This window comes from Alligator sinensis, unplaced genomic scaffold, assembly GCF_000455745.1.
Source record: "Alligator sinensis unplaced genomic scaffold, ASM45574v1 scaffold721_1, whole genome shotgun sequence".
In the NCBI taxonomy this organism is placed as follows: domain Eukaryota; kingdom Metazoa; phylum Chordata; order Crocodylia; family Alligatoridae; genus Alligator; species Alligator sinensis.
Window position 1 is genome coordinate 765,599 of NW_005841857.1, and position 12,598 is coordinate 778,196.

General features: G+C 56.7%; 1 protein-coding gene across 9 annotated transcripts in view; it reads left to right on the forward strand.

Annotated features, from left to right (window-relative positions):
- PTP4A3 (protein tyrosine phosphatase type IVA, member 3) overlaps window positions 1-11,277 on the forward strand; it is an 80,238-nt gene extending 68,961 nt beyond the window's left edge. For all 9 annotated transcript variants that reach the window (XM_014524294.2, XM_006016432.3, XM_014524300.2 and 6 more), the window contains 3 exons: window positions 5,248-5,378; window positions 8,016-8,090; window positions 9,892-11,277. In XM_014524294.2, the coding sequence (XP_014379780.1) occupies window positions 5,248-5,378; window positions 8,016-8,090; window positions 9,892-10,009 (324 nt within the window). In that variant the 3' untranslated portion in view covers window positions 10,010-11,277. The remainder of the gene's footprint in view (window positions 1-5,247; window positions 5,379-8,015; window positions 8,091-9,891) is intronic.
- The last annotated feature ends 1,321 nt before the right edge of the window (window positions 11,278-12,598 follow it).

Consider the following 12,598-nt stretch of genomic DNA (forward strand, 5'->3'; position numbering starts at 1 on the left):
GAGTCCACTAGGACTTCAAGATCCCTTTCCACTTCTGTGCCACCCAGCAGGTCATTCCCTAGGCTGTAGGTGTGCTGGACATTTTTCCTCCCTAGGTGCAGCACTTTGCATTTCTCCTTGTTGAACTGCATTCTGTTGTTTTCTGCCCACTTGTCCAACCGTCCAGGCCTGCTTGCAGCTGTTCCCTGCCCTCCGGCGTGTCCACTTCTCCCCACAGGTTTGTGTCATCTGCAAACTTGGACAGAGTACATTTCACTCCCTCGTCCAAGTCGCTGATGAAGACATTGAAGAGTATCGGTCCAAGGACTGAGCCCTGTGGGACCCCACTGCCCACACCCTTCCAGGTCGAAGCCGACCCATCCACCGCGACTCTCTGGGTGCGGCCCTCCAGCCAATTCGCCACCCACCGGACTGTGTAGTCATCCAAGTCACAGCCTCTTAACTTCAACCCAGCTTTCCTTGCCCCTAAAGCCTATGCATGGTGTCTGCATTTACCATCTCCAGTCCCGCGTTGCTTCAGGCTAACCCTAACCTGCTCGGCAAGCCAGGGCCCTGAGTTGAAGGAAGTGGTGTCTGCCCATAGCGATGCCCCGCCGGATGTGGGGTGACTCAGGCAGGTAGGATTTCCCGCTGATGCGACTGCTGATTTTCATAGCAGTGCTCGGGATCAGCAACATTGCATCACCTGGTTAAAATAATCCACGCGCCTCAACAGCTTTTTGCCTAATCCCTTCCCAGTGATGACTTCAGCAGGGCAGCTTAATGACTCAGTCGTTAAGCATGGATTAGTGACCGCATGCATTTGTCCTGCGTGGTGCAGCGTGTCGGCCTTCGCGGTGTTACATCGCACAGGTAACGCTGTTTGTATGACAGCGGCATGTAAAGGCCCCAAGCGAGGTCGCGGCACCGTTAGACATGGTCTCATCCCCAAAAGAGCACGAGCCTAAATAGAGAAGGCAGAGGTTTGATGGGCAAATAAATGAAACGTGGTTGTGCCATATATCCGAGCTGGGAATAAAGTGCAAGTCTGCCAGCCTGTTTCTCTGTCCTCTGCAACCTGTTTTCTCTAGGTTTCTCCGGCTCCCCTGAAAGTAGACAACTTCCGTGGTCTTGTTATGCTGTGCGAGCTCTTTGACACGTGTCCTCACTTATTTAGGTCAGCACTTCCTTCCTCTGCTGAGAGCTGGAGGCTTTTTCATGCTGGAGCATGCTAGTGCAAGGGACCTCGGTGCTTAGAGCTGCTTGAGGCTTGGAGGAAATTAAGCCCCTTCTTGAAAACAGAGCCACTAACTCTTCCCTCTCTTCTCTGCCCCGCACAAAGTCCTGTTTAAGGAAAAATTCAATGGGAACTTGAAAGAAGGGACGTCCGACCGGCAGAATGAGGAGGAGGAGGAAGGCGGCAGCTCGGGTGGGAGGGAAGGAGGAAATAAGTGCATGAAAGAATCGAACGAGAAAAGGAAAATGCAGCGTTGAGCTACGTACGGGTTGAGGAGTGGCTCGGCATGAGAGGTTTTGTGAGAGGGCAAAGGGAACGGGGGAGAAACGCTTGTGGGACTGGGAAACGCTCTGCCGGGAGAGCATGCGGCGAGGTGATGTGGCAGGATAGCAGCGCGACCGCAGCCGGGCGCGCCTCCAGCCCTGCACATGCTTGTCAGCGAAGCGTGGGAGCAGCCCGGGGGAGTTCAAAGCCCCGCGCGGCAAACTCGCCCGGCTTTCATGAGCAGAGCCGACTGCAGAGCAGATTCTCGCCGGAGCTCATCCAGCAAGAGACTCTTTCCGAGCCTTTGTGGGGAAATCTTTGTTCGGCTGCACGGCATGGGCCGGGAGGCATTAGGGGCCCGCCGAATAGCCGGGCATCCCGCCGTTCAGCTTCCTCCTCCCCCACCGGGCAGCGCTTTGAAGACGGGTTCCCCTAGAAGGACGTCTGCTCAGAATTACACAAACCCGTGGGTCTGCAACCACAGCGCTGGGATCTTGAAAGGCTGCGCTCGCTCCCACTAGATTTGGTGCAGGGCCCTCGGGGCGCTTCCACGCTGTTGTGCCGCAGGCGTCCCCGTACCGAACGCGCTCCGGTTGCAGGCGCAGCTGGTTTGCAGGCCCTTTCCAGGCTCCAAGGGCTGGCGCGATGGCAGAATTACACCAGGCTGAACGAGGCTTGGTTTTCAAAGGCTTATTTCTGTTTGAATCAAATTGCAGCTGAACCAAAATGTCAGCGCTGGCATAACGCCGATTCGAGCACAGACAAACCCCGAATCGAATTGGGCCCTTTCCAGCTTCCCTGGCAATGCAACCAACTTTGCACAAGTCGTATTGGACTAGGCCCAGCGTCATCCCCAGCTGGTGCCCTGCCTGATTTCAGGAGGATTGCCGGCATCTGGGCGACTGCTCCCTAACGAGGCACTGGCTGACGATGCCCAGGGAGCAGATGTTCAGCTTGACAGGAGTCGGCAGTGATTTAATGTTAGTTTTTGATCGTCTAGGCAGTGGTTGTGATGCAAAACGTGCACAGCCAATCTGCTGAGCGAGAGGGGGATCGTTCCACGTGGGCCAAGCTTGTCCAAAGTGGCTCCCTGGTGTGGACTCGACCCTTTAAAAAGGCCTTATCTCCGGAGGGTCAAATGAAAATCGGTCTGCCTTATGGGGTCCCAAGCTGCTGGCACCCTTCCTGCCTCCCCCTAGGTAACTAGTCTCCTGACAGTCTCGGCTACCATCACTTCTCCAACTGGGCACCCATCTTAAATGTGACAGGGAGGCCTGCTTATCAAAGAGCAGGTTTTTATGGTCTTGACACCCCAGTCTGTACCTTTTGGCTGTCTTCCCCCTTACCGGCTCCCTACCGATCGCTCGCAGCTGGCATAACAAACCTGCATCGCTGTCCAGCCCGGCTCGTTGCAGCTTGGGACTCCCCGGGTGGCTGAAGATGGGGAAATAGCGGCCACGGGGATACTTCCCTCTTTCGTGGCTTTCTGATTAATATGCCTTAATCCCAGCAGTGGCAGGCAAAGCCTTGGCCCTAGGCTGGTAGCCTCCTCTGTCCGTCTGGATCTCCAGAGCTACAGCACCCGTGAGTGCTGCAAAACCCCTTTAAGGGTGCTGCCATGTGTGACCCCAGCTCTCCTCCCCCTCCATGCTCATCCCAGCAGCCACCCCCATGCTCCCGGCAGTGCTGCGGATAGGTGGACGTGGAGCCGTGCTTTTGCAACCTGGTTCACCCCCTTCCCTCGCCCCCGCTCCTTCGGGGCACAGAGGTCGGGATCCGTGCCCTGCCTACTGCCCCACAGCTCGATCACGCCAGGAGGCAGCCACTGGTGTGGCTTCCATGTTTTCCGGGCCATCGTATCCCACCAACAGCTGGACCAGAACTGTTCTCTTTCGAGCCAGACCAAGTCTTGCCGCAGGATCTTGATTTAAAGGTGCCAAGAAATGGGGAGTCCATCCTGTCCCTACGTGAGGAGTCTTGAGGGCTCTGCTACCCTCATGGTTAGCAATCGCTGCCTTTTATTTCTAGTGCAAGCCCCCCAGGTCACACTTCAGAAAAGACCTGGCATATTTTGGGGTCTCCACCCGAGGCAGCTCCAAGGATGCCCCATGGGCACTTTCAGGGCGTCCAGTTGGGCACTTGGACCCCGTCTCTGTTTGCCCCACGACCGATGTGATGGACCCACGCCAAGGGGATGCTCTGAGGGTCCGCTTGAGGTCGGTGCAACGCCGAGGACGTGGATGGTGCTCATGTCTTTTTATGTCAGGCTTGAATTCGAGCCTGTACCCGGGCTGCTTTTAACCTAGGCAAATTCTCAAGCCCTGCATATCGCTCCTCCCGAGTCCTGCAAAGTGGATGCAAAGCGGATCCAAGCTGCTGACTCCTTGTGTTTTGGACGGGAACAGGCCGCGCTGGGGGAGGGCAGGGGAAGGACAGGAGAACACTTGTTTCAAGTTAAACACGGGAATATTGTGGTTTCGCTATCTGCAGCCACATCCCTGTGGTTAAGAGCCTCCTAGCTTTCCTGCCCTTTTTACCTTGCCGGCCTCCTCCCTCCTGCCTCTCTGAAGGGGGCTTGTCACCGGCTGCCTCCTCGGGCTCCCGGGCACGGGCCAGTCTGCAGCTCTCCTTTCGGTGGTCGGGCTGGGGGGTGCCTGTTCGGAAGTTGTAAGTCCTTGGCTGGGGAAGGACGCCCGCGACGCTCGGCATCCCCCACCGCCCCCTCCCCGCGGGCGGGTCTGGCAGCCTTGCAGCAGCAAGTTACGGTTCCCACCCACGCTCGGTTGAACCATCTGAGCCGCAGCCTCTGCCAAGCTCCGCATGTGGTTTGAGTTTGTGGAGGCAGGAGATCAGCCGCTCTGTCTAGCTGAAGCAACGGGACTTTTGAGCCCTGGCCAGGTATCCTAGAAATGAACCTTGGAGACTCGCATCGGCTATTGTCTCAGCTCTCGGCCTCAAAGCTGCCCTCGTGTGTGTGCTGGGGCGGGGGGAGGACCCCTTCCTTCCCTCCAGCCAAGCTGGCGTAGGAAGGAAGGGCTCCCCTCGTTGCCCTATGAGCCGAACGCGGGCTGATTTCAGACGTACTAGTTGTTCTGCACGTGTGCAGATTGAAGCCTCGTCGCTCCATCCCTTTGGGGTGGCCCCGTCACCTGTGGGGCAGGAGCTGGACCGTCCAGTGAATGGTTGAGCAGACCGTGTCCATCACGGGGAGTCAAATACGATGGACGACATGGAGCAGTCACTTCCCCGTGAGCTTGTGATGAAGCAGAGTGGTTGTCCCAAATGGATGCCCTTGGTACAAAGCAGGCCCAGCCTGTGCTGGCAAAACTCCTGGGGTGGGCACAGGCATTGGAGGCACAGGAGGGCTCTTGTACGTCATTCAGGGGAATGGTATAACTCCCGTCACCCTCGCCGTGCTCCGTGATAGAGGGCGAAGCAGCCACATTAGGGTTCATTTACTGGGGGCATGCGTTTCCTACGCTCTCGCCCTCCTTGACCTCATCACGTACTGCAAATGCATCGCCAAGCACGTGGGCCCACAGAGCATGCACGTGGGGCATGAACAAGGGGGGCAAACACGCCGCAGATTCTCCCTCTGCCACGTGGGTGCTCCGATCCCACGGGATTTTGTCCCCCTCCCAGGGAAGCAGAGCGAGATGCCCAAGGTGACCCTTCTCCGGGCTGGGGGTCTGCAGAGCCAGGCTGCCTCCATGGGGCTGGGGGCACGGTGCCGCAGAGCCGTAACCCTTACCTCGTGCTTTCTCTAGGACTGGCCCTTTGATGACGGCGCTCCTCCCCCCAGCAAGATCGTGGATGACTGGCTCAACCTGCTGAAGACCAAGTTTTGCGAGGACCCCGGCTGCTGCGTGGCGGTTCACTGCGTGGCTGGCCTGGGCCGGTAAGTAGCAGGGTCAGGAGGGGTTAAAAGCCGCCCCTGGGGCAAACCTTCCCCAGCAAGGGGAGCAAGATGCAAGGTGGGGGGGGGGGCACTGTGTGCCGCTGTTAGGAGTGAGCGTGCCATGGAGGATGAGGTGAGGGCAAAGCATGTTTCCCATCTCTTCCGAGGCCCGTCTTTCCGTGTGCGTTTGTGCACGGGCTCGCTGCTACTTCTGGGCACAGGGGAGGATGACGAAGGGCCTCCAGCCCTCTGAGGAAACTCCTGAAAGTCCTGGTGTTGCAAAATACTTGATACCTACAGGTATCTCCACTCCGTAATAGAGCAGGAAGAAGACCAAATGGTGTCACACACACCCCGAGCTCCCTCCTCCCCGAGACCAGATTGCTTCTACAGTGCATTGCACTGACCTGTGACTTGCCGTCTCAGTCCTTAGGTGAGGCAAGTGCTTTACATCCTCATCGCTGCACCCCTGGATTCCCCTGGGAGCCGTTGCAGAGAGCCGGGGACATGAGTTCCTCTCTGCCTTGCTGAGGATTTCCTCCTGGCTGCAATAGCCAGAGATGCAGCCTCCTTAGTTGCAAGAGGAGATCCTAGCAAAGTAGTTGCAGAGAGGCACCAGCATGGTCTCTAGGCTGTTTTCTAAGACTTGCTGCAGCATCTGGCTGAATCCAAGCCTTGTTTTTCGCTGGGGCAGGGAAGATGCCTTCCCTGTAGGGAGAGCAGGATGCAGGGTTTTGCTTCCAGAGAGGCTGAGGAAAGCTCAAACCTCCCCATTCAGACTGCAGGGTGAGAAATGTCCTGGGTCGCTGAGTCTGGTCCCTGATCTCACAGGTGATAGCACCATATAATCCCATTCAAAAACTAATCAAACTCCATTTTAGAAGCAATGAGGTCCTGTTATATACTGGTCCCTCGTTAGCTTCTCTCTGTCTTCTCGGGTGCAAGGCTGAGCGCGGCACAGAGCACAGCCCTGTTGTGCATCTGCTCAAGGCCAGCTGATGGGAGATGCGTAACCCTTGGTCCATACGTAGACATTGCAGTGAAGTGTCTGACAAGTCCATCGGTGCTAAACAGCCCAGATGGCCTCTTAGTCTCCTGGCTTGGGATTCCCTTCTCCCAGCAAGGCTGGCCAAAGCACTGTCCCAAAGGAAGTGCCGGGGTGGGGGAGCTCCATACCGTGGGAGGGCTCTCCTCGTCCTCTGCTCAGCACTTTGTGGGATTCCTGGGAAACCAGGCATGGCAAGGCCACGGAGGAGGCAGGCAAGGCTGCCCTGTCCTAATGCAACCCCATACAGTCCTCAAAGAGCAGGGGATTGCAGGTGGTCTCAGCCTGCAGTTAGGTGTTGGGTGGTCTCAGGGTGCAGCTCCTGTCTCTGGGCTGGAAGGTCATAGGTGAACTTGCAGCAGCAGAGGTCAGGTTCCTCTACCGGTCACTACTGCTGCCGTGCTGTTTAGGTAATAGCTAAGATGAGCTGTGCTTACCTGACCAGGGGCTGTTTCCTAGCTAGAGAAACTAGAAAAGACCCCTAGGCCTGCTTGAAATGCCTTGTTCTTCTAAGTGACACTCCAGGTTGCCATCTCCAAACCTGGGGATCTAGATGCAAGAGTCATGCTAACTTCCAGGGGCGCTGAGCCTCCAGATAGCTTTGAAAATTGCAGCCGGTGCCTAAAGGTTGAGGGTGTGGTGGTCATCCTTGTTGCCACAGCTGTTTGTTGAAGCCCTAAGAAGGCACTTGGGGAGCGCAAGGCACTGTCTGACATGAAATGCATGGCCCGAACTAGGGAGGGGTGAGATGATAGCGGGTCGACCCCTGTGGAGATGCAGATACCTATCCTTGGCACCCTTACTGTGCTGTGCAAGGAGGTGATCTTTGTGCTAGCAGCCAGCTGCTTTTGTTTCCCTTCCCTTCAAGCTGTTGCACAGTCGGTCTGCAGCAGCCTCTGAAATGAGCTTGGCGGTCCTTGTGGAAGCCTGCGTCGTTCTTGTGACAGATCATTGCAAGGACTTAAGGTTTCTTTCCAGTCTGTTCTGGAGCCACAGTTTGCAAACTCTTCCCCCGTTAAAGCGGGAAGGTGCCTTTGGGACACTTGGCTTCTAATCCTCCGCAATTTGTTTCATACTGAACCTACCAGTAATTCATCTTATCTAATTACTGATCGTTTGTCAAATTCCTTTGAAGTCAAAGCTTTTTCTGTAGGAGGGCAGCCAACTGCTGCAAGGTTTGTCCTCCTTATTTTGACCCACGTCCAACAGCTGCATCATTTCTGTATGCTCGGTGCCTCCACCTGGGTGTTAACTGGTGATTAGAAGGCCGAAAAACCAGCGTTTATATGGTGTCTCGTGCCAATCAATGCTTGTTGTATTTGTGCTGCTGCGGTTCCCTTCCATGATCTACCGTAATGCTCAGATGTGAGAGCATTGCTTTTTTTTTTTTTGCATGAACTATGTATGCTGCGTAAGTGTGGAACGTCATCCCTGTGGGTATGTGTGGTGCTGAGGGTTTGGAGCGGAGGGGACTTAGTACGATTTAAATTTGGAGAGAGTACGTGACTATTCATGCCTCGCTTCTGGTATTCCTGTAATTAAAGCAGCAAACGAGCCCTTCCGAGAAAATCACCTCTCTCCATTATTTCCAGGGCCCCAGTTCTCGTGGCGCTGGCTCTGATTGAGAGCGGGATGAAGTATGAAGACGCCATTCAGTTCATTAGACAGTAAGTGCCTCGTCATGTATCTGCCTGCCATGTGCCCCGTAGCGGGGCCGCTGCGTACAATAGCCAGGCTAACTTGGCCGTCCCCCAGATGCAGATGTACACGAGGGGTTAATCAGGGGTGCTCATGATGGGGTCATGCAAGGGAACCAGGAGATCACCCATTTTAGAGTCAAGTATGTGGATTTATCTGCTAGGAGCTATTTGCATGGAAGCTGTTTAAAAGAACAGCATCCAGATGCCGAAGCAAAAGGAGATCGGGGCGCAGGGGGAAGTCTCCTGCCTCCTGGCTGCTCAGAAGCTCTGACGTGAAGCTTGGATGTAATTTAGAGAGCAAACCAGGCAGTATCCCCTTCCTCCCCCCGCTTCCTCCTTTGCTTCCCCCTCCGCCCCAGCCAGCTGGACTGTGCATGTCTTGGGCCTCGCTCTAGAGCTGGTGTCTGGATTGATCTGCGCTCTCCCTTCAGAGCTGATGAGACCCAGCCCAGCTCAGCTCAGCTGTTACACTGCTCGGCCTCGGGGTGACCATTTCCCAGCTACGTTGGTGGCTGAGAGCCGGAGGGATGGGGGAATAATTAGTCTGCTCAACTCCCGGTGACCTACGAATGCAGAATGCCGGCTGGAAGCCCGAGCGGTTGGTTAATAGAGCAAGACTCCCACAGGCAAAGGGCCGGGCCGCCTCGGTATCGACAGCTTTTTGTTAGGCAAATCAAAGGCTCCGACACGAACTGGGTCAGGCGAGTTAGGGAGGAGTTGGGTCGTGTTGGAGGAGGGCCTGACGCTAGGCCAGCAGTCTCCTGACTTGTAAGGATGGGCTGGGCGAGGGTCACCTGCTGCATGTGTATCTGAGATGCTCGTATTGCAGCCTCCGGAGCCGACCTGAGGTTTGTGTTGCCCCAGAGCGCGGGTCCAGGGCTCTGACTCGGCACTGGGATGGGGAAGGGGGAAGAGAGGGAGGGAAGGGCGGGCTGCGCAGAGCTGGGGTATTCAACGCTCTTGTGAAATCTTGCTGGAGGGGAGCAGCTGACTGTCCTCCTGGGAGGATTAAGGCCATCTGGCTCATTTCTCATCCAGGGTTAGGGCAGACATCCTTCCTCGTTGCTGACCCTTGCCTTTAGCTGCAGGCTCTGCACTGTCCCGCTGTCTCACTCGAATGGTCGCGGTCATGCTCTGCTCCGGCCCAGCAGCTCCCAGCGAGCGCCGCTCCAGCGTGGCTTCTTCCGCGCCTTCCCCCTGCTCTGACCGCCAGAGGCCCGTGCAGCAGCAGCGAGTTCAGCTCTTCCTTGGCTGCCGGCAGGTCCCCAGCTCCTGCTGCCAGCTGAGGATGCTGCTCGCGCTCGCTTCCTTTTCACACTGCTCTTTGCCACATGCAGCAAGACGTCTGTAATTCCCGCCCCGTGGAGTGGATGCAAGGGTAGGAAGAGACGAGCCCTCTCGGGGGATCCAGTCCATCCCCTGGTCTTCTGCAGACCACAGTCCTCCTGGCATCGCAGCCCTGAGGGCTCCCAGCCCTTCCTCTGGGAACAGCTGGACCACAGCTGTCCCCATGAGATCGGTTAGCCTGCATGTCCCTCAACTGCGCTTTTCCTTCAAGAGGGAAGGAATATGATATGGATGTAGACGTGTCCTCCTCCAATTCTTGAGGATGGGCAAGTAGGTCGCCTGCCTCCACTAGCTCACTGCAGAGCTTGCTGCTTGACCCATCGTCAGGGGTCTGGTCGGTCTTTCTGGGCCCAGCTTGTGCTCTGGGGAACAGGGCTGACGCCTGCCGACGAGCACTGACGCCTGTGCCTTTGTGTTTCAGGAAGCGCCGGGGAGCCATCAACAGCAAGCAGCTCACCTACCTGGAAAAGTACCGGCCAAAGCAGAGACTCCGATTCAAGGACCCTCACAACCACAAGAACAAATGCTGCATCATGTAACCTCGATGACCTCTTGCCAAAACAACCACGTGCAGACACACAACCCGACACGCGCGCGCAGGGCTGGGCAGCACCCGCGTTCCTGTGTAAAGGGGCACGCTCTCTCTCAAATGCCACCATACCCTTGGCAAGCTGCAGCCAAGGAGGGAGGCCGGGTGTGCATTTGACCCTGGGCTTTCATGGACAATTTAGCGTGGCCCACTTCCCCATCCTCTCCCTCCTTCTGTTCCACCCACCATCTCCCCACACACAGTCAGGACCTAAGTCCATCGGGATGCTTGGCTGGAAAGCAACCCTTTTAAACCCCTGCAATAAGAGCCTGGTCCTTGCCATGACGTCCTGGGCCTGGACAGGGGAGGGAAGGAGCGGAGCTGCAGCTGGGAACTCAACAGCCACAAACCAGCCCTGGATCAAATGCCCATTGAGGCTGGAGCCACCCAGCTGAGCCCTTACATGGGATCTGCTGGGTTGTGCCCTGAGATCGTGTTTGCATGCCAGGCACAGCTGTCCATCCTCCCTTCCTTCCCTTCCCACTCCAAACACACGCACGTGTGCACACACCCACCCTTCCCCATGCCGGGGGCTCACCTCACACCAAGACCACGCGTGGCTGCCTTCTGTCCCGGGCGGGCTCCCTCGGAGCGGGGCGCCGGTCGGTGACTTGGGCTGGGGGGTGAGGAGAAGCAGCGTATGTACGGACCGCCACCCCATGAATCGCTGGCCTTGCCCTTAACTCGGCAGAGCTGAGCTCTCCGGCTGGAGAGTCTGTGCTAAGGGGACCTCTTCTCCCTCACCCTCCTTTAACAGAGAGCACACGGCCCACCTGGAAGCTCTTTTTCCTCCAACTTCAAAATGCGTCCGTCTTGGGGAGGCGGTGTGGGCACAGGGGCTGCCGGGGGTTGGCATCAGATCCTATGGCCCTAAAGGGTCTCCTTGCTGGCAGGAGAGGGAGATTGTCTGGGTGCTTACCAATGCAGACTCTAGACGTGGGCCAGCTGGACGGGAGAAGGGACAGCCAGGCCATTTGAGGGGGAAGGGGAAAGCGCGAGAGGTCAGGTGCCAGAATGTGAAGTTCTGGCCTCAGTTTCTGGAATCTCTCTTTTTCAGTGAGCATCTGCTCAGCCTTGAAGGCCACCGCTGGGCTGGAAAACCAGCAGAAAGGCTCAGCCCTCAAGATACAGGGTTGAGTGCTGATTCTCTTTCCATACTCTCTTAGCCCAGCAAGTGACCCAGCAGCTCCCTGCATGGGCTAATTTGCCCCCCCCCCCCCCTGCAGGTCTTTCACAAGAGGCTAGTAGTAGCTTTTCAAGGGGCTAGTAGCCACTTCCTGGCTTTCCCGGTGGGCCGTGTAACACAGGGAGACCCTTCCCTGCTTGCTTGCGTGCTGTGGGCTTAGAGAAAGAAGTGCAATACTCGAGGGGCACACCCTGCCTCCCGGCCAGAGCTAGGCCAGCTCCTCGTGCCGATGGGGCCGTGACGCCAAGAGAGCTCTGGTTGCTCATGGGTGGCCGGGCACCACGGAGGCCCCGCTCTGGTTTTTTAACGCATCCTTGGTTCGGAGGGGGGAGAGCGGCAGCGCCCTGTGCAGCCCCCTCCCTTGAGCACTGTCTGTGTGTCTGCTGGCATTTCTAAGCTTTTTATTAAAGGCACAAGCTTTAAAAAAAAAAAAAAAAAGGAAAAAAAAAAGGAAAGTGAAGAACCTGTTTAATTTGCTGCCGGTCTGATGACAGGGACAGCTGCTACCACAGGTGCCCTGGCGTGGACTGAGCCACCTGGAGGCACCTGATGTGAGCATTGCCACTACCACTTTGCTTTGCCCATGGAAGTGGGCTGGGAGGGGGGTCGTAAGCAGGAAGTGCAAAGTACCCGGGGCTGCTAGTGGCGAGGCCGGGCCTGTGATGGCTCTGCTAGCATGGGGGATGGATCGGAGGATAAATGGCCAGAGCACCCCCCTTGCAGTAAGTGCCACCGCATTGTTCTTGCGGTATCGGCACAGTCAGACGTTGCATCTGCCTGTTCCTGAGCCGTCTCCAAGCACGTGCCCTTTGTCTCCGCAGCCTGCCCCAGAGCAGCAGCTGCCACGGTCTGCGTGGCCGTAAAGACAGCACCTTTCTCTCTGAGCAGAGATGCTGCTTAGGTTGATGCCACGAAGCGTTCAAACACGAGATGTTTCCGGTCACGCTTTTGAAGCTTCGTCCCCTCTCAGTCAGGTGCTTGGCTCTGAGTTTCCTCCAGTATCCGCCTCTCGGGGCTCCCCGCCAGTAGCAAACCGCTGACTCTTTCAGCCTCCTTTCTCCTGGGGGAAATCTGTGATGCTTTTTCCAGTGAATACGGGGCAGGTCGAAAGCGCCTGTGTCTTGCAGCAGGCCGGGGAGCAGTGCCACGTCTGTGGCATCAAGCGCTCATCATAGTATTGTAGGTGGCCGCTTGCAAAACACTTTCCTGCTGGCAAAAGGTAGGGAGGACTTAGCCCATTAAAATGGAAGGCATTTGCTTTCCACAGGGGCTTTCGTCTCTCCATGAGCTGTTTCTAAGCAGCGCAGGCACCGCATGTGGCTGTCGGGCAGGTCCTAGGAGACTCCTGAAGGG